This window comes from Acomys minous (genome assembly GCF_964271855.1).
Source record: "Acomys minous genome assembly, chromosome: 17".
In the NCBI taxonomy this organism is placed as follows: Eukaryota; Metazoa; Chordata; class Mammalia; order Rodentia; family Muridae; genus Acomys; species Acomys minous.
The window spans coordinates 72,309,768-72,331,003 of NC_140500.1; the positions used below are offsets into that span (position 1 = coordinate 72,309,768).

The 21,236-nt window shown below is 46.4% G+C and overlaps 1 protein-coding gene across 2 annotated transcripts in view; it reads left to right on the forward strand.

The window, feature by feature from the left end:
• Positions 1-2,473: 2,473 nt before the first annotated feature.
• The window catches only part of SMYD1 (SET and MYND domain containing 1), a 47,167-nt gene continuing 28,404 nt past the window's right edge, over positions 2,474-21,236 (forward strand). Inside the window, exons 1-2 of one of the 2 annotated variants that reach the window (XM_084764988.1) lie at positions 2,474-2,928; positions 20,538-20,714. In XM_084764988.1, the coding sequence (XP_084621114.1) occupies positions 2,792-2,928; positions 20,538-20,714 (314 nt within the window). In that variant the 5' untranslated portion in view covers positions 2,474-2,791. The remainder of the gene's footprint in view (positions 2,929-20,537; positions 20,715-21,236) is intronic. The other variant, XM_084764987.1, reaches the window with a different exon arrangement.

Sequence of the window (21,236 nt, forward strand, 5' to 3'; positions counted from 1 at the left end):
TTTAAAGTTGCCTTGGTCATGGTGTCCGTTCACAGGAATAGAAGAGTAACTAAGACAGCTGGGATTGCAAGTGGGTGCAACCCCACCCCGATGTTTACCTTTTTAGGCACTTATTTCAAATGCTTTGAGTTTTGCTCATTAGCATATATCAGAAATTACTGAGATTATCTGGTGTAGGTGTGCTTTTAAAATCTATTTTTATTTTGGTTTCTTATACTCTTTCTTTCTTCTCCACCCCAATCCCTTCTAACACCCCAACACGAGGTGGGAGAAAAAGGTTAGTGAGGAGGGAAGGTATAGTTCCCTTTGGCTACTTTCTGCTGTTTAGGGTCACTAGGTTCTTTGGAGCAAGTCCAATCTCTGTTGTCAGAATATTCAGCCAGCAACAGCAAATGCAGCAGCTTTCTCTTCCTCCTCTGACTGTCTTCTCCAAATGTTCTTCTTGCAGGCCTCCCACCGTCCTCCCTCCCCCAAGCTCTTGTATTTATACCCTCTCAGTGTCCGCACAAGGATGTTTTCCAGCTGGAAAACACCCTCCCCGACATGAGGCTGTAAACAGCTATGGACAAACTAGAGCAACAGCCTCCATATCCCACACCTGGGTTTAAAACAAAAACATGTTTACATAACATAACTGAGTTTTTAAAGAACCCAAAACTTCCACAACAATCTGGCTCTGGTGTCCCAAGAATCAGGACGCTGTCTGACAAAAGGGTTGGATGGGCTTCCAAGGCTTAAAGGAGGGCTTGGTTTTTGTTTGTTTGTTTGTTTTGTTTTGTTTTTCAAGACAGAGTTTCTCTGTGTAATAGCCCTGGCTGTCCTAGACTCATTTTTGTAGACCAGGCTGGCCTCGAACTCACAGCAATCTGCCTGCCTCTGCCTCCCAAGTGCTGGGATTACAGGTGTGCGCCACCACGCCCAGCCAAGGCTTAAAGGAGTTTTGAGGCAGGCAATTTGGCTGAAGATACATTAGAGCTCCTGGTACATCCTGATTAACTTAGAGAGGATATGACAGAATGAATAACGCACTTTATGAAATGCCAAGAGCTGTGCTGTCCTTGCACGCATCACCCCATCTCACACCCACCACAGCCCAGGGAGGCAGAGGGTACCACTTTTGTTTCATAGGCTCTATCTTCAGGCAGAGGGAGCAGACTCAGTGCTTCTGTATTGTGTGTTTGTAACGATGAAGGGCAGAGGTCCTCTGTAACCCAGCATGTCTTGGCTTGCTATAGCAGAGTGTCAGAGGCTGGGTAATTTATAATGGACAAAAATGTATTGGCTCATGATTCTGGAGGCTAACAAAGACCTTCTTGCTGGATCACAGAATGGAAGAAGGTCCTCAGCGGACAGATGTGATGGGGAGAGGCTGAACTCATCCTCTTTTTCAAAAACAGGAATCCATTCTCCTGATAATGGGATTAATTGGTTCATGAGGGTGGAGGTCTAATGAGCTAATCATGCTTAGCGATGCTGACTCTCCTGAATGAAGCACTAATTACTGTTGACTCTCAAACCCAGGACAAGTCACACTCAGTTCCTGTGGCTCCTCCGAGAACTTTTACCCCTCCCCCTCCCCTAAGTCTCTCCCTCCCAGGGCTGGGCTTCCACATCCCTCCACCCAGCCTGATCTCTATATAGCCCAGGCATTTTGGTTACGCTGCTTCTCAATCAGTCAGGAGCTTCTCTCCTGCTCTCCGCCCCTGCCGTTCTCTTTTTTTAAGGTCCACTTTAATTTGTCAGCCACGTTCAGTCTGGGCTTCTCTGCCTGAGTTCTCCCTTTTATCTACAGTACAAACCTTCTACTTTAAGAGCAGTCATATCCTCCTTCTTTTATGTTTTTTTTCATTAAATTATGTTTTCTGACACTTGAACTTTGAGGGTCACACTCGAACCATAACAATCTATAATCTATACATTCCCAGAAACTAAACATACTACACAGATGCTAAGCTGAGCCACAGTACAGCATCTGCAAGCGTCTTTCCCATAACGTTGGAGAGATCTGTCTGCTGGCCAAAGAGCAGTGGGTGTTCAATTCATGGGGATTAGGGCTGGAGAGATGGCTCAGAGGTTAAGAGCACTGTCTGTTCTTCCAAAGGTCCTGAGTTCAATTCCCAGCAACCATATGGTGCCTCACAAACATCTATAATGAGATCTGCTGCCCTCTTCTGGCAGAGCACTGTATACATAATAATAAATAAATAAATATTTAAAATAAAGAGTTCCCATTTTAGTTTTTGCTATTTATTTCTGGGTAGAAACTGGGGTGGGGGTAGAGCAAGGTGGCCCATCTCACTTGAGAAAGTCTGTGTCTGACAGCTGAAGGGTCCCAGAGCAGCCATTATTACCTTTCCTCTTTTCTCTGTCCACTGCAGTTGTCTGCTTTTGATTGGCAGAGGCATCTGGAGGCTAAAAATATCCTACTGACCAAGTGCTCTTGATTTCAACTCAAGCCGAATATGACTGCTGTTCAGACACAGAACACACAGGGAGTATCTTTAAACAGGTCTTCAAAGCCTGTGAGGTTCCATGTCAGGATCGCACATGCCCGAAGTTATTTTCTGCCTTGCCGTCTTTTCTGGGCGATGAGCAAGACCTTTGTCAGGTCAGGGTTTATCTGCTTTTCCCCTCCAGAAACTGTGGTGGAGGGGGAGGGGAGCTGGGGAGGGGAGGTGGCCTGTCCATTTATAGCCCTGCTCTTTGGGACGATGGAGGTATAAACAGCATCGAGGACAAGAGGCTTGGCTCAGTGTGAGCTGCTCATCCCGACGGCCTCACGGACTCTGAGATGACAATAGGCAGCATGGAGAATGTGGAGGTCTTCACTTCCGAGGGCAAAGGCAGAGGTCTGAAGGCCACAAAGGAGTTCTGGGCTGCGGATGTCATCTTTGCTGAACGGGCTTACTCTGCAGTGGTTTTTGACAGGTATGTGGAGCAGAGTGTGGCCTCCTCCCTGCTGGTTTGACTGGTGCCAAGGTCTCAGATTCTGGCTCTGAAAATCATCAGGGAAGGAATAAGGTTCACGGGGTCCTTTACTTTTAATTTTAAAATTATTACACTAACTTACGGGTGTATGTGTGTGTGCAGAGCACACACATGCCACGGTGTGGAACATGCCCTTGCCACAGTGCGTGAGCAGAGGCCAGAGGATCGCCTTCCAGCACGTAGGCTCCGAGGATTGAACTCAGGAAGTCAGGCTTGTCAGCGAGCACCTTTGCCAACTGAACCGTCTTGCTGACCCTTCAGCCTGCAGTTCTCATAAGTACGTGTTGGCATCCCTTTTCTGCAAGGAGTCTGTCTATAGCTTTCTATGACCCCAACCAGAGTGGCAAAGCTGAGCAGGGGCCTTTGGACACTTTGCCCTGTTCACAGAGAACTTGGCTGAGGGGCAGTACCAGTGGCGGTGGGCAGGTAGGTAGAGTGCAGCGGGAAACATTTTCTTACAAAACCTCTTTTTAGTTCCTTTGGATATACAAAAGAGGCTAAAAGTCTGTATAAACCAGTTAGAATATAAAACATTTGTTAAGCCAGGCATGGTGGCACATGCCTTTAATCCCAGCACTTGGGAGGCAGAGGCAGGTGGATCGCTGTGAGTTCAAGGCCAGCCTGGTCTACAAAGCGAGTCCAGGACAGCCAAGGCTACACAGAGAAACCCTGTCTTGAAAAACCAAATAAATAAATAAATAAATAAATAAATAAAACAAATAAATGTAAAAAAATAAAAATAAAATTTTGTTAAAACCTTAAGAAATTAGTTCTAATTATAAGTAATACAGTTGTCCATTTACTTACAAATATTAGGGTCTTGCCAATGCCTACCCAGGAGTAATTTGCGCTTTACTTTAAATCACCTTTCCCCACAATGTTCTTACGCTTTTTCATACATTGCTTTGCAGTGAGCATGTTGGAGAGCCACAGTTTGTCTTTTTAATTTTTATAGAAATGATATCATGTTTCAGAGGTCAGATTAGAGCTTACTTTTTTTCCTAAAATAATGTTTCTGTTCTTATCTTTGTGAGGACAGTAAGCCTGTAGGTATTTCATTTTTTAAAAATACATTAAAAATTGTGTGTGTGTTCCTATATGTAGGTGTGCATGTGCCATTGTGTGCACGTGGAGGTGAGAGAACAGCCTTCCGGGGTCATTTCTCTCTCACCCTGATGTGGGTCCCAGGGATTGAACTCAGGTCCTCAGCCTTGGCAGTGGGCACCTTCACCTGCTGAGCCATCTTGCCGGCCCTAATACATCTTATAAATCATCAAAGAGCTATTTATTTTAACTATGTGTAGCGCTTTCCATATTGATCCACAAACTAAATGGGATATTAATTTTAATTGCTGTAAATATTCCACCCAATAAATATACGTACAACATTCTGTCCATTTTTCCAATTAAGAGACATCGATGGGTTCCTATTTCTCATACAAGCATTCCTGCAATTAAAATGCTTTCCTGTGTCCACAGGTACGGTGTGGTTCATCTCGGGGCGTGGGGCTAGAAGCGGGCTTGCTGTTCTCAGCTTTAAAGGGATCTGTTAAAGTTACATTCTCGTGTCCCTATTGCCTTGTCTACATGGAACTACCAAGGTTTTAGAAGAGCGCTTAGCCTTTATTTAAAACAACCCCCCCAACATAGTGATTACATTGGAGTGACAGCATCTCCTGAGCCACAGTTGGAGTGACCCGTCTGGCATTTGTGTGGCTTGAATTAAGACAGCCTCTGATAAGCCGGGCTGGGTGAGTAGTTGAAGAGTCAGCTGTCATGGGGGTAGGGGCTGCTTTTCAGAGATAGCTTGGCTAGCACTTTAATCCCCCTTCCTCAGGACTACACCTTCAGGGAAAAGGCAGTGAACCAGGACATGCGGTTAATTACCGTCCAAGGAGTAACCAGGAGCCCAAGTGACACTAATAGCATCTCAGAGGTCTCTCTCTCTCCCTCTCCCCCCTCTCTCCCCCCTCTCCTCTCTCTCTCTCCCTCCCTCTCTTTTCCCCTCCCTCTCCCCTCTCTCCCTCTCTCCTCTGTCTCTGTCTCTCTCTCTCAGTTCGTGTGTGTGTGTGTGTGTGTGTGTGTGTGTGTGTGTGTGTGTGTGTGTGTAGGTATGGAGCCATATTTAGAGTTAAATGCTGTTCTTGATTCTGCCACTACCTCAAAGTCCCCAGGGCAAATCTAGGCAGATTCTGTCTCAAGACTCTGGAGTTGAGTGGGTTTTCCAGTAAAATGTTCTCTCTTTTTTTTCTGAGATGGGTCACACTATGTAGCCCCGGCTGGCCTGGAACTCACAGAGATCCACCAACTCTGCCTCTCCTCACTTAGCTCTGGATTAAAGGTACGTGCCACCGTGCCTGGTGCTCGGTAGAGAACTTTTATTCTTAAGTCAGGTACTTCCTTCTGGCCATTTCATTCATTTTACTACACAGTACAGCTTTTACTAGAAGACTTTTTTCCGTTTAATAATTTGAACATCTTCCGTGTTTACCTCTGAGTCTGTGTGCATGTCATGTGTGTGAGTGCGAACATGCCATACTGTCACCAGCAGTACCTCAGGTTTGGATCCTCATCTTCCACCTCATTTGAGGCAGAGTATTTTTATTTTTATTTTTCAAGACAGGGTTTCTTTGTGTAGCTTTCACTGTCTTGGAACTTTGCTTGTAATCCAGGCTGGCCTTGAACTCAGAGATCCAAAGGAGTTCTGGGATTAAAGGCGCCTGCGACAATGGCAAAGCAGGACAGGGTCTTTTGATGGCAGGTTGAGTGGCCTAGGAGGCTTCTGAGGATTTTCCTGTCTTCATCTCCTAGCAGCGCGTCTAACTTCCTATGGGACATGGGTTTTGAACTCAAGTCCCCATGTTTTTCGGCAAGCACTTGGCCTGCAATACCATCTCCCCAGCCTTTATTGTGTTCCTTTAAACAGAGATATCTATTCTTTTTTTTTTGGTTTTTCGAGACAGGGTTTCTCTGTGTTAGCCTTGGCTGTCCTGGACTCCCTTTGTAGACCAGGCTGGCCTCGAACTCACAGCGATCCGCCCGCCTCTGCCTCCCCAGTGCTGGGATTAAAGGCGTGCGCCACCACGCCCGGCGAGATATCTATTCTTTAAGCTTCTTTCCTGGGTAGTTCTTTTCCCGTCTGTGTATATGCATGTGTGGAATGTGCATACGTGTGTGAGTTGGAGGCCAGGGCTTTTTGCTGGGAGCCTTCCTCAATTACTCCCTATGCTACCTATTATTATCTTTTTATCGTGCATGGGTGTTTTGCCTGCATGTGTGTCTGTGTGAGCATGTCAGGTCCTGAAGTTCCAGACAGTTGTGAGCTGCCGTGTGGGTGTGGGGAATTGAACCTGGGTCCTCTCTGGAAGAGCAGGCAGTGCTCTTAACTGCTGAGCATCTCTCTAGCCCTCTGTATGCTATTTTTGAGACAGGATGTCTCACTGAGCACTGTGCTCACCTACTCAACTAGACTGGTTTCTAGGAACCCCCAGCGAAGGTCCTGCCTCTGCCTCCCCAGGCTCGGGTTTGTTCTGTGGGTGCTGGGCATGCGCACTCAGGTCCTCACGCTCCTGCGCAAGCGCTCACTGGCTGATCCACCTTTCCAGCCTCATGGTTCTGTATTTTGATTTAGTTCCTGTTGCCACCACCTTAATTAACTTTTCATGTTCAGCAAATTAACTTAATTCCGTGACAAGTAGGATGAGAAAATGAATGGGTTTATTCTTAATAGTGACTTGGGGGCTGGAGAGATGGCTCAGAGGTTAAGGTCACTGACTGATCCTCCAGAGGTCCTGAGTTCAATTCCCAACAACCACATGGTGGCTCACAACCATCTATAATATGAACTGATGCCCTCTTCTGGCCTGCAGGTGTTCATGCAGGCAGAGAACTGTATATGTAGTAATAAATAACTACTTTGTTGTTGGTTGTTTTTTGGGACAGGGTTTCTCTGTGTAGCCTTGGCTGTCCTAGACTCACTTTGTAGACCAGGCTAGCATCGAATGCATAGCGATCCGCCTGCCTCTCTCTCCTGAGTGCTGGGATTAAAGGTGTGTGCCACCACACCTGGCTAATAAATAAATCTTAAAAAAAAAAAAAGAAAAGAAAAGAAAAGAAAAAAATAGTGACTTGGGTTTTGGAAAGAAGAGTAGATACATGTCTCTTCCTCTATCACCATCATTACTATCATCATCGTTGTTACCACCATCACCATCACCATCACTACAATCACAATCACCATCACAATCACTACAATCACAATCACCATCACCACCATCATCACAATCTCTACCACCACCATCACAATCACCGACACCACCATCATCACAATCACCGACACCACCATCACTCTAAATTCAAGACATCTGTTGGGTCCGTAGACCAGGCTAAGACACAGGAGTATGGTGGTTGGTGGCAGGGCAGCTTAGTGGGTCAAGCACGAGCAGTGCAAGACTGAGGACTGCGTTCAGACCTCTGAAACCAGATGTGGTGGTGTGTCTGTGACCCTAGCTTCCCTACATCTGCAGGGGACGGGCTACATGGCCAATGTTCAGCCATCTTGTCAGAACCTAGGTTCCTATTTCTCCAGAAGTCTGCCATTCACCAGAAACTAGCTGACCTTGTCATAGGTCAGCAGTTAGACACCTGTTGTGGTTTATTGTGGGGGCTGGTCATATTGAAAACATTCCAAGTTTTCAATAAACGGGGTTTGATCAGAATGCAGACTTGCCCCCTTCTTCGTGTCTAGTGTTCTGTCTCTATACAGGAACATTTCCCTCCTGACTATTAGTCGAACTCCGAAACCAGATGTGGTGGTTATGTCTGTGACCCTAGCTCCTCTACATCGGCATGGGAGGCAGAGGCAAGAGTCCTCAGGAGAAGTTCGTGTGCCTGAGGATGTCCTCTGAGCTCTACAGCTCTGTAATGGCAGGTGTGTGTGTGTGTGTGTGTGTGTGTGTGTGTGTGTGTGTGTGTACAAGAGAAGCAAACACTCTGAATTGATGAGCTTGTTCTCCAGCCTGAAAGTTCTTCATTTTAACTACATTTGCCAAGTCCCTCTTGACACGTTTCCAGGTTCTGGGCATTAGGACTCAGACATTTTCAGAGACCTTTTTCAACCCACCACAACCATACCCTGCTATGTAAATTTTCTATATTAACCCAATACATCACAAAAATACATTAAGATGCAAGGGCAGTTACTGGATCTTTCTTTTAAATTTCTGTCCCCCTATGCTACAGGGTGAACCAGTGTCTCTATATGTATTGCCAAACGCTGTATCATTGACCTATTCCCCAGCCCCCAGTCTAAATTCTTTAAAGAAAACTTGACAATTTCCCAAACGGCTTTGGTTTAGAATTAAAACTACGCAGGGGTTGTACATATTTCTGTGTGAAGGTAAAATGGAAAAGGGGAACATGGGGAAAAGTTGAATACTTTCAAAGAAATCGGTGTCAGTCAGGATGTTTTTGAAAATTAAACCAGTTATGAGCCTTCTTGGGCCCACTGGGGACACTGGGGACACTGGGGACATCTGAACTTTTAGTCGGTGTGTTCTGTGTGAGCCTGTGGGAGAGACAGGATTATCCCTGCCAAGTGCACATCATGGGACTTTTAATCTGATAACAGCTGGTGAGTGGGTGGTAGAGGACAAGTGAAATTATAAATGGAAATAATTTAATAACAGGGTTAGAGAAATTCTTGAACAATTAGTTCAGAAAATGAAATAAATGTTTGCTAAATTATTCAGGCTTCTTTCCTTAATGTTTAAACTTGTTGAGGATAGCTGTAGTAGATTTAAAATTATGTCTTTGATTTGGCCATTCTTGGCCATAGAGTCAAGATATGTTGACATGCCACACAAACTGTTGTGAGTTATATTGCTAAATTTTTACTAAACAATAATCAAACTCAGAAATTTGAAAAGAATTGACATTTTATTTTATCACTGGCTTTTGGAAACACATCTTACAGAGCTCAGGCTGGCCTTGAACTGTTATGCCCAAAATTTGAGAGACTCCTGGACCAAACCACCCAAGAGCCAAGCTCAAATGCAATGGCAAGGAAGTCTTTATTGCAGGTTTGAACCCGGTCCACACCTCCTATGCACTGACAAGCAGATGCAGGGAAGTGCCCTCATCTCACTTGAGAGGGGTTTTTATAGGTTTTAGACAAATAAATGGGTTTTACAGTATATGATTGGACGACATTTGGGCAGAAAAGCTGCAAGCAGGGAGTTACAAGCCTTGGCGTTTCATGGTTGTGTAATAAGTGCAGGGGCAGGTTGGCCTTAGAAAAGATTGGTTGAAGCAGTCATGGGGGCATTAGGAATGTTGGCTTGGCCACCTGCTGGTCAGCTTGACCAGCAGAGAGCATATTTGAACTTCCCTAAGGTGAGCTGATTGTGTTGCTAGGGAACAGTTTTCTGTTTAGACTAGTTTGTGGTTTTCATGGAATCTGGGTTCAGCCCTTGCCTAGGTTTAACACAAAATGGAGTTTCTTTTTCAAAATGGAGTTTGTCTGGTCCTTTCAGGACTCTGTGTGGAAAGCAACCTCGAGCCACTGATCTTCCTGCCTCTACCTCTGAATACTGCGATTGGAGGTGTGTGCCACCATGTTCACCCCTATTTTTCATCATTTTGAGTCTGGGTTTTACTGCATAGCCCAGACTGTCCTGGAACTCCAGCTCTGGCTGCCTTTGCCTCCCCAGTGCTTGGGGTTACAGGCCAGCAGCAACTGGATTTTAAACCCAGAATAAAATGACTAATTTCTGGCTGAATGAGGTCACTTTTCTGAGGGTATGGCTTGAACTCAGCATGTGTCAGCTGGAGAACAGGATGTACGTAGGTGTGAGTACGGGTGTGAAGAACAGGATGTACGTAGGTGTGAGTATGGGTGTGAAGAACAGGATGTATGTAGGTGTGAGTATGGGTGTGAAGAACAGGATGTATGTAGGTGTGAGTACGGGTGTGAAGAACAGGATGTATGTAGGTGTGAGTACGGGTGTGAAGAACAGGATGTATGTAGGTGTGAGTATGGGTGTGAAGAACAGGATGTATGTAGGTGTGAGTATGGGTGTGAAGAACAGGATGTATGTAGGTGTGAGTATGGGTGTGCACACCTCATCCAGTGAGCGCTGTGGTGGGAAAATACTGAGAATTGGCAGTAAAATTTAAGTTTTTTAAAAAAAAAATTTGTGTGTGTATGTCTATCTGTGTGTGAATGTGGGAGAATCCATACCATGAAGCACACGTGGAAGACACTCCCAGAGGAATAACTTTTGGGGAGTCTGTTCCTTCCTACTACTCTGGATTCTGAAGACAGAACTCAGGTTGCCAGGCTTGTTTGTCAGTGCCTTTGTCCACTGAGCCACCTCACACGCCTTCTCAGCCCACGTCACACTGAACCTGGCGACCAGCGTTTCAGCTAGACTGCCTGGCCGCAGTCCACCTCCCAGCCTGCCCTACCCACTCGGTGCTGAGGCTATAGCCGTGCCCTGCCACACCCAGCTTCTATGTGATGCTGATGGTCCAAACTCAGTTTTTCCCTTTTAATCTTTCAAATTAAATTTATTTATTTGTGTTTGTGTGTGTGTGTGTGTGTGTGTGTGTGTGTGTGTGTCTACACTACGTGGGTGTAGAGGTCAGATGACAACTTTCTGGAGTTGGTTTTCTCCTTTACCATTTGAGGCCCAGATATTGAACTCAGATCATCCAGTTTGGTTGCAAATTCCTTTACCTGCTCTATCCCTGTTTCTTATTTGTCCTTTATCCCGTGTACATATACATGTCCTGGAGCAGAGTGCACACACACACACACACACACACACACACACACACACCCCAAGCTTGGAGCAGGGCAGCACTTGAGTACTAATATACATAGCTGTACACACCCCATGAGTTAGAGAGTAAAAAAAAAGTTAGTTTTCTCTTTCAGATATGGCCTAAAAATGGAGGGGAAAGACCAAATTAAAATATTGATAAAATTATAGATATTTCTGTGTTGTTTTGAGGAAATATTTCATAGACAGCATTAAGTTGTGAATGCTACCAGATCATAACTTTATGGTTGAGCACTGTTTTTTCCATTTTGTGCTGTGTTTTTGGAGACAGCATCTCACGACGTAGCCCCGGCTGGGCTGGAACTCACTCTTCGCCTGCCCAGTACCTCCCAGGCAGGAGGATCAAAGGTGTGCACACCGTACCCAGCATGCGTTGTCAAAGCATAACCATAGACCTTGTTTTCTGGGTTTTAAAAAAATTTTATTTATCATGTATACAACATCCTGCCTGCATGTGTGCTAACCACCAGAAGAGGGCACCAGATCTCATTATAGATGTCTGTGATCCAACATGTGTTTGCTGGGAGTTGAACTCAGGACCTTTGGAAGAGCAGCCAGTGTCCTTAACCTCTGAGCCATCACTCTAGCCCGACATTGTTTTCTGAACAAACTTCTTGAGGACTATGTAGACTTGCATTTCTGGTTTACCTGTTTTGGCTTTTTCTGTAACTTCTTTTTTAAAAGATTTTATTTTCATCTTCTGTGTATGAGCGTTTGGCCTTTATGTATATGATTGGGCGTTGTGTGCATGCCTGGTGCCCACCGAGACCGGAAGAGGGCATCATATTTCATGGAACTGTAGTCAACACAGTTGTGAGCCACTATGTAGGTGCTGGGAACCAAACCTTCGTCCTCTGTAGGAAGAGCTCTTAACTGCTGAGCTGTCTCCACAGCTCCATTTCCTCTCATTTCTTGGGGAGCGGGGAAGTGTCAACCTCCTTATCATCTTCCTGGTGTGGTTTAGGGTCCTGATCTTGTTGGGGACTGTTCAAAGGGTTCCAGAAGGCAACCTTTAGGTACATCCTACTCCTCAATACAATAAATGTCTTAATAGAGAGGTCCTCAGGAGCACAGGTGTCTTAGTATATGTCACATGACTATCTTCAGGCTCAGGTGTCTCCTGTGGGTTTGAGGTGAACTATGCCTCCGGTTAGGTGCTTCCTGGATTGTTTCATGGGTGGAGACTTGAGGCCCAGTAGTTCCTTCATGGGTTTGATGAGGAAGTATAGGTTCATCTGCTTCTTGATGTTTCTGTAGGACATATTTTATGTGTTTTTTAGAAAGAAAGCTTTAGTTTCAGCTGTCCCCTGATCTGGTTTGGAAGTGACTTTCTCTGCCCAGCTCTTCCCTGGTGTTTGTTGAGGGGACAGCCCTTCTGCACATTTGATTTGAGGGAAGGGTCTGGCAAGTACCCTTCCAAGTTAGCTACCGCCCGAGAGCCTGTAGGCGGGAGAGCCTGGGGACCACTGCCTTTGGCGTGTCTTAGGAGAGAAGACTTTGGCTTTATCTATATCCTGGCACATTTGAAAGGATTTTTTTTAAGAACAACTATTTTTAGGCATATTTTGGGAGAGAGAACTTCCGTTTGGCCATATGTTGGTATGTTTCAGAAAAATTTTTTCTCTAACACTGCTTTCTGGTTCTCAGAAGAACGCTTAAAAAAGATATATTTTATCTTCGTTTATGTATGTGTGAACACTCACAGAAGGAAAAAAAAAAGGTGTTTGGACACTTGGAGTTGTGTGGTTGCAGGTGGGTTGCCAGTCACCCAATGACGTGAGTGCTGGGGACTGAACTCTGATCCTCTGGAAGAGCAGTAAGTGTATTTAACCACAGAGCCATCTCTCCAGACCCATTTAAACCTTTCTTGGTGCATTTCAGAAGAATGTTTCACAGGCATGACTTTTTTTTCCTCTTCTTAAAAACTTTTAATTGTATTTTCTAAATTTATTATAATTTACTCACATTGCATCCCGGTTGTTATCCCCTCGCACCTACCTTCCGACCCCCACACTCCTCCATCCCTTTTCTGCTCTATTAGACCTCTGACAGAGGTTTCCTTCTCTCCCACTGTCTGGCCACAGCCTATCAGGTCCTATCAGGATAGCCTGCATCCTTTCCTCCGTGTACCCACAAGGCTGTTCTGCCAAGAGGCAGTGATCAAATCTTGGGCACTAGAGTGCGTGTCAGAGGTCCATCCCTCCCCGTCGTGGAGAATGAGCTGTCCATCGGCTAAATCTGAACAGGAGGGTTAAGTTCTCTGAGTGCGTTGTCCTTGGTTGGTGCATCAGTTTGTGCAGGCCCCCGGGTCCAGAGCCACTGGCCGTGATGATCTCTTTGTGGAGCTCCTGACCACTCCGGCTCCTTCTAGTCCTCACAATCCTCCCCCCACCCCCTCCCTCCTCCCAGTCCTGCTCTTCCACGGAACTCCCAGCGCTCTGCCCAGAGTCAGGCTTCCAGTCCCAGTATCTGTCCCAATCCCCGGCTAGGTGGAGTCTCTCAGAGGACATGTATGTTGGGCTAATACCCACCTATAAGTGAGTACATACCATGCGTGTCTTTCTGGGTCTGGGTTTCCTGACTCAGGATGATCTTTTCTAGTTCCATTCCTTTGGCAGGCACAGCTTTTCAAGGAGAGTGTGACAACGGAAGGTCTCCGTCCGGACTGACAGGCCCTTCTTTTTTTTTTTTTTAGATTTATTTATAATGTATACAACATACTGCTTGCATACGTGTCTGCCTGCCAGAAGAGGGCACCAGATCTCATTATAGATGGTTGTGAGCCACCATGTGGTTGCCGGGAATTGAACTCAGGACCTTTGGAAGAGCAGCCAGTGCTCTTAACCTCTGAGCCATCTCTCCAGCATTTACTTTTCTCTTTGTGACGGAGGTGCTACCCTTGGTCTGAATTTTCGCTGATTCTTTTGGCGTCTTTGGTTTTCGTCTCCTGTTCTCTGGCACTTGCATTTTCTTCTGTTCTCCCAGGTGCTGTTGTGAGGCTTGCTTCTCTTGTGCCTCGGCTTTTCTTTTCCTGAGCTGTACTGCTGCACAGACTCTGGGGTTCCAGCATCTGGATGGGGTCTCAGCGTCTGCTGAAGCACGCCCTTCCGCGTGGGCCGAGGTGTGGGTGGAGCTTCAGTTGCTCTTGTCCTGCTCCAGCCCCTTGCCAGGGCCGTCCTGGTAATTGCTCTGACTTCCACCAGCAGCTTCCGCCTTTTCAGGATATTCAGACAGTGAGAGCCACTACTGTTCTGTGGAGAACCCTAAGGCAGGGGGAGACTCCCTCAGGCTCCTGGCAGCTGTCGGGGCTGTGTCTCCCTGCTGCTGACGACATGGTCTTAACTACCTGTGTGGGAACTCCTGTGAGTTAGTGACTTTTTCTGGACTGCCACTTGTCTGCCTAGTGTTGCTTTTCTGGCTTGTGGAAGTTAGTGTTTTAATAAAAAGTGATGTTAAAAATAGTCAAGCCCAGGGAGATGGCTCAGTGGGTTAAATGCTTGCTGCATATGCATATGCACAAGGACCTGAGTTCAAATCCCAATCACCCATGAAAAAGGATGGGGTAATACTCTGGCTTTTGTAAGGAGTGAAGACGGAAGCATCCCAAGTGCTTGCTGGCTATCTCTGCATGTGATATGCACACACATACATACACAAATACACCACATGCACACATACACACACGTGCACACACACACACATACATACACACATGAGCATGCACACACACATGTACACACACGTGCACACATACATACATATACACATACATACATACATACACAAACACACACACATATACACACATGTGCACGCATGCACGTGCACATACATACATATACACATGCACACACATACATACATATATACACAAATGCACATGCATCATACATACACACACACACACACACACACACACACTGCTGGGCATGGTAACACCTGCCTATAATTCCAATATTTGGGATGTTAAGGCAGGAGAATCACATGTTTGAGACAAACCTGGCCTTCATAGAGAGATTATCTCAACAAGCAAACAAGACAAGACTAACAAAGCCAGACAAATAGACCGTGCCTAAGCCTGACCAAGGAAGCAGTACTGCCTATGACCAAGGAAGCAGTACTGCCTAATTTGTGCCGATGTATATAACTGTCAATACAAGCCTGGGCCCAGAAATGCCTCAAGGATTGACCTGGACCACTGAAAGGCTGCATCAGGCAGCACAGTGAGCTCACCTACTCTGATCACACTGTTCCTTTCTGCAAATGCCTGCAGTGACTCTACCTTTGCCTACAGGATAAAGGTGCACCGCTGAGAGTGGCCTCCCCTGCCCCCGCGGTTTGGTTACATCTCCCCCACAAAATTTCCCAGACTGGGGCATCCTAGGAGCTCACATCCCAACATCTGTCTGCATGCCACCTGCCCTCAAGCCTTTGGCTTTCATTGGTGCCTCTTCTCAGAAAACCTTGACTTTCTCTGAGTACAAACTCAGTCCACTTTAGAGGGTTACAACAACACCCAACAATGCCTCCTTACTGTCTGGCGGATTGGGTTTTGGAGGCCTTGCCTCCCTCACCTTGGTGACTGTGAGCTCTGCCTTTCTTGATTCTTACTGCAATCCCCCTGCATTGTCACACATGTTTACTGTGCCAGCTCAGCCTGGGGTCTACAGAAAGGCGAAGTTTATGTGTTGTTTATCTTTAAGACCCACTGTGACGGTTTGAATGAGATGTTCCCCCCATATTATCACACACTTAAATCCTTGGTCCCCAGCCGGTGATAGTGTTGGGGAGGCTTAGAGGCATGGTCTTGCTGGGAACTTTGTCTCTGGGGGCAGGTTGTGAGAGCTCGCAGCAGCTGCTCCAGTCGCCTCGCCTGCCTGTAGCCATGCTTTCCCGACGTGATGCTGGCGGTGATCTAGACTGATCTTTCTGCATGTTAGACATGTGTTCTCCCAACTGAGCTGTGTCCCCAGCCCCCAGGCCAAGTTCTTAAGCAGGTTAGAGAAACACAAGCATCGACTTAGCCCTGTGGGCTCCACAGCATTTTTCAGGGCTCTTTTTCACAGTGCAGATATCTTATCTCTGCGTTTATCTGTTATGGATGGTTATTTCCATACAAGGAGCTGCACACAGCTGCCATTTTGGTCCTCTTGACTGGGACAAATGACAGATCCCAGGACGGGGCTGCAGAGTGAGGGTGACTGGAGACTTTTCTCCTGGGCAGAGAGTATTCCAGGCTTCTGGCAAAGAGGTGTCTTCCCTGTGTTCTGGTCAGGAGACCAAGGTCCCTGTGAGGACAGTGATCACTGACACTCTAAAGAGCAGATTAGAAAGGGAATAGTAGGGCTGGGGAGGTGGCTCAGTGGCTCAGGGGCTCAGTGGCTAAGACCACTCCTGCTCTTCTGAGGTCCTGGGTTCAATTCCCAGCACCTACACGGTGGCTCACAGCAGTCTGTACCTCCAGTCCCAGTGGGTCTGATGCCCTTTTCTGACCCCTGTGAGCACCACACACATACGTGGTGCACAGACACACATACAGGCAAAACATCCATACACATAAGATAAAAATACAAAGAATTAGGAAGATACAGAAACAACATTTTGAAAATTGTGAAGTTTGGTGAAAATGTACAGAAGTAAAATGCTTTTAGTAGTTGAGCCAGGAGGCTCAGAAATTCAAGGCCATCTCTGTAGAGACTGGGAGGCTAGCCTGGGCAAGGCCATCTCTGTAGAGACTGGGAGGCTAGCCTGGGCAGTATGGGACCCTGGCTCAGCAGTTAAGAGTATATACCACTTTTTCTGAGGACCCAAGTCCAGTTTCTAGCCCACATCAGGTGGTTCACAAATGCCTGCAAACCAGACTCCGACTGACTTGATGCCATGGCACCTGAGTTCTATGCACGTACTCCCACAGAGGCACACACAAGTGCATAATTTCTTACAAAGAAAATCAGAACAACAAAGAACAAAATAATAAAACTCATTAAAAGTCAACCTTTTACAAAGTCACCACATGCCAGTGATTCTTTTTATTGTTGTCGTCTCCTTCTTCTCCTTCTTCTTCTTCTTCTTCTTCTTCTTCTTCTTCTTCTTCTTCTTCTTCTCCTCCTCCTCCTCCTCCTCCTCCTCCTCCTCCTCCTCCTCCTCCTCCTCCTTCTTCTTCTTCTTCTTCTTCTTTGAGACAGGGTTTCTCTGTGTAGCCTTGGCCGTCCTGGACTCACTTTGTAGACCAGGCTGGCCTCGAACTCACAGCGCTCCACCTGCTTCTGCCTCCCGAGTGCTGGGATTAAAGGCGTGCAGCACCATGCCTGGCTTACCAGTGACTCTTAATAATGCCTACAGTAGTATATCTTTTTCCCTATCCAGTGGTAGCATATGCCCCAAGTAATCACAGTTGACTGAACTTCAAATGATTTCCTTTAAATATTACTGAGCCTTGAAAAATGTGATTTTTCTTCTGGAAGTTAGTTTGACAGACCCTCAGGGATATGGTCATCCAAACCCTAACACACACAATATGGCCTCAGCTACATGAGTCAACTTAAGAGTCATTTCTGAAGTTGCTGAAATGCTCCCGCTGGCCCTGGTCACAGGGCGTAATGCCAACCCTGTGACGCTACACACTCTAGTATTTTAAGTAGATAAGAAGTGAGCAGCCATTGTAACAGTGAGAAAATGGGGCGGTAATATTTGTGGCTTCCAGGGGCAGCATTCCAGGTTTGGTTTTGTTTTGCTTTTGACAAGTTCTCACATGCCAGAGGTTCGGAGGTCCAGGGATAGTCAGCCAAAATGGGTGCTCTTCTTCTACCATGTGGGCCAAGGGATTGAATTCAGATCCATCAGGCTTAATAGCAGACCCCTTCCCCAGCTGAGCCATTTCACTAACCCATAAATATTACTGACAAAAATTAAAGCATGTGTATTATTATTGAGTTAAACCTACTGCCCCAAGTATTTACCATCTGAGACACAGACACCCACGAGAGTTGTGTTTCATAATATTTTTGTTTAGTATAAAATGTAGGCGTAAAATTTAACATATGGGATATGAATCTGCATACATGAGGAAAAATATGAGGAAACTCTACTAGAATGTTCTAAAATATCAATTTGGAAGCAAGCTATCGGGGCAGTCCTAGGGTGGCCCTGAGCAGATAGCTGTGGAGTGACAGGTGACAGCCAGCATGATTGCACCTACGTCTAACCTGCCCCCTTCAGATCCTTTCCCGGCGTATTCCTCTTCCTCGCTGGCCTGCGTTTGTGCTTCTGAGGCAGGGGTGGGCACGTGTTCTTCTTCTTTTCCACCCGAGGCCAGGCTCTCAGACTTTGAGATGACTCCACCCTCAGGAGACCAGTGTGGAAGATGACCACACACCTCAAAGTGACCTTGACCATTTGGAGAGCCTACACTTCCAGTTAGATAACCGAGTGTCCTGCATGACCTTCTGGCAGTGATATGGTGGCTAGCTTTTTGTTTGTTTGCTTGTTTCTTTGTTTTTCGAGACAGAGTTTTCTGTGTGGCCCTGGCCATCCTGGACTTTTGTAGACCAGGCTGGCCTCAAAAATCACAGAGATACGCCTGCCTCTGTCTTCCGAGCGCTGGGATTAAAGGCATATGCTGCCGCACCCAGTTTATGCTGGCTAAGTTGATGAAATATTTGTCAGAACCTATCATGGAGGTGGATACTTTGTGAGACAGACATGAGCTTTTTGGGGCACAGCAGGATTCTACAGTTTAAGTTTTAATGTCCCCCCTAAGGCCCATGTGTTCAAGGCTTGGTCCCAGCCTGTGGCACTACTGGGAGTAGTGGATCCTGTAGGTGATGGGGCTTGATGGGAGGAGTGAGGTCATCCGGAAGTAGCTGTGGAGGGGAGACCAGGGCCTGGCCACTGCTCCTTTCTGTTTGCCTCCCCGATGGTGAGCAGTTTTCTCTCCTGTCATGTTTTACTCTCTTGGCACAGGCCTGAAAACGAGGGACTGACTGACACAGACAACACCTCTAAAGCCACGAGTTAACACCTTTTCTCTCTGTAAACCTTTCTTCTTTTAAAATTGATTATTTGGGGGGAATTTTAAAATATATGTGAGCTGGGCGTGGTGATGTGTGCCTTTAACCCCAGTACTCTGGAGACAGAGGCAGGCGGATCTCCATGAGTTTGAGGCCAGCCTGGTCTACAGAGTGAGTCCAGGCCTGCTAGGACTACACAGAGAAACCCTGTCTTGAAAAACCAAAATAAATAAATAAATAAAATATAAAATGTGTGTGTGTGTGTGTGTGTGTGTGTGTGTGTGTGTGTGTGTGTAGGTCAGAGGAAAGCCTTCAAAGTTCTTTCTTTCTACCATGTGAGTCCTGAAGATTAAACTCATGTTGTTATGTTTGATGGTCAACACCTTTATCTACTGAGCTATCTCTGAAGCTCTATTTGGGTTGTTGTTGTCTTTTTCTTCTTCTTCTCCTTCTTCTCCTTCTCCTTCTTCTCCTTCTTCTCCTTCTTCTCCTTCTCCTTCTCCTTCTCCTTCTCCTTCTCCTTCTCCTTCTTCTTCTTCTTCTTCTTCTTCTCCTTCTCCTTCTCCTCCTCCTCCTCCTCCTCTTCCTCCTCCTCCTCCTCCTCCTTCTGATAGAACCGAGGACCTTGCCGTGCTGAGCAGGCTACCTCTTATCTACAAGCTCAGTTCAAATGCGTACATGGGAGAGTCGCTCCACTTTGATGGCATGATTAACCCTACCTCCCAAAGACCTACCTCAAAACACATAGTCTAATCATTTCCACTCTCTTAATACTTCTAAATGGGAACTACAAGGCACATATGGTCACCACAGGGGCATACTTAGACTGTACCCAGACCATAGCAGGACATATGAAAAGGGCATATTACTGGGAGATGGAAGACCATGTTCCAGTTCTGGGCCAGAATATGGTCTTTATCATTCTGAATGTTAGACCTTCAAAATGAAGGTCTCATCCTAAAGGTCTCTTCTAGATGGAATTAGTTCCTTAGCAAGCACTTTTGACTGTGACCCAGAGTAACGCTATTTTTTTCCCTCCCTCTTATTGTTAAGGTTGGCTTCAAACTTTCCACCCCCCAACCCTCTGCCTTCTGGGTGTTGGGACTGTAGGTCTGCCATCAGCCAGGCTGGCTCTCTTTTCTTTCTCTCTTTCTTTCTTTTTCTTTCTTTCTTTCTCTTTCTCCTTCTTCCTTCCTTCCTTTCTTTCTAGATGTATTTATTTAGGTGTAGTATTTTGCATGCCAGAAGAGGGCACCAGATCTCTTTATAAATAGTTGTGAGCCACTGTGTAGTTGCTGGGAATTGAACTCAGGACCTTTGGAAGAGCAGCCAATGCTCTTAACCTCTGAGCCATCTCTCCAGCCCTGGCTCTCTTTTCCTTATGACTTACCTAGTTTGTGGTTATGTGTTATTTGCAGCAAAATATGCTCAAAAGCATCCCTTCTTTAAAAAAAATAAAAGGATTAAAAAATCATTTAAATTCTGTGTGTATGTATGTGCATGTGAGAGCGGGTGGCCTCTGAGGCCGGAGGCATCGATCCTCTGGAGCTGGTGTTACGGATAGCAATGAGACACCAGCATAAATGCTGGGACCAAACTTGGCTTTTGCAAGAGCAATGTCTGAGCTTAAGCGCCGAGCCATCTGTGCAGCCCTAGCACTTCTCTCTTCATTTTGTTTTCTTCTCTCCGCTTTCAGCCTCATTAACTTTGTGTGCCACACCTGCTTCAAGAGGCAGGAGAAGCTCCACCGCTGTGGGCAGTGCAAGTTTGCCCATTACTGCGACCGCACGTGCCAGAAAGATGCTTGGCTGAACCACAAGAACGAGTGTTCCGCCATCAAGAGATACGGGAAGGTGCCCAATGAGAACATCAGGTCAGAGGGGCTTCCCACGCCAGGACGGGGGAGAGGGGTTCCACTGCCAGGCTGGGTCGGCAGAGCTGACAGCATCCCCAGGCCTCGGGACCCCAGGCTGATTACAAATGTCTCAGGTCCTGTACTATATTCCACTCACTCCTTTAGGCCCTTGGGGGACTCTGGTTTCTAGAACACCAAACTGTAGCTCCTAGAGAGAGGTCCTTAGGCCTCCGCTTAGCTCCTCAATATTTAATTTCAAAAAATTGACCTGCCAAAATTTGAAATTTGAAAAAAGTACACGTTGTGGGAAAACTAGGGTTTCTGATTTCTCTAGAGAACAAGACTAAAAGTGAAGCTCTGACAAGACGCGCTGCTGCTTAACAGCGTGCGTCTCTTGTAAGAGGCGGTTTCCAGGCACTGAGCTCCCGTTCCAGGGCCCCTTCCAGCAGCCCAGGCACCTGTGTGATGACGCAGACCTCCACATCGGGGCGTTGCTGGGAACCTGGGGCCTGGCGTGAGAGCTCCCTCTGCTGGCAGTGT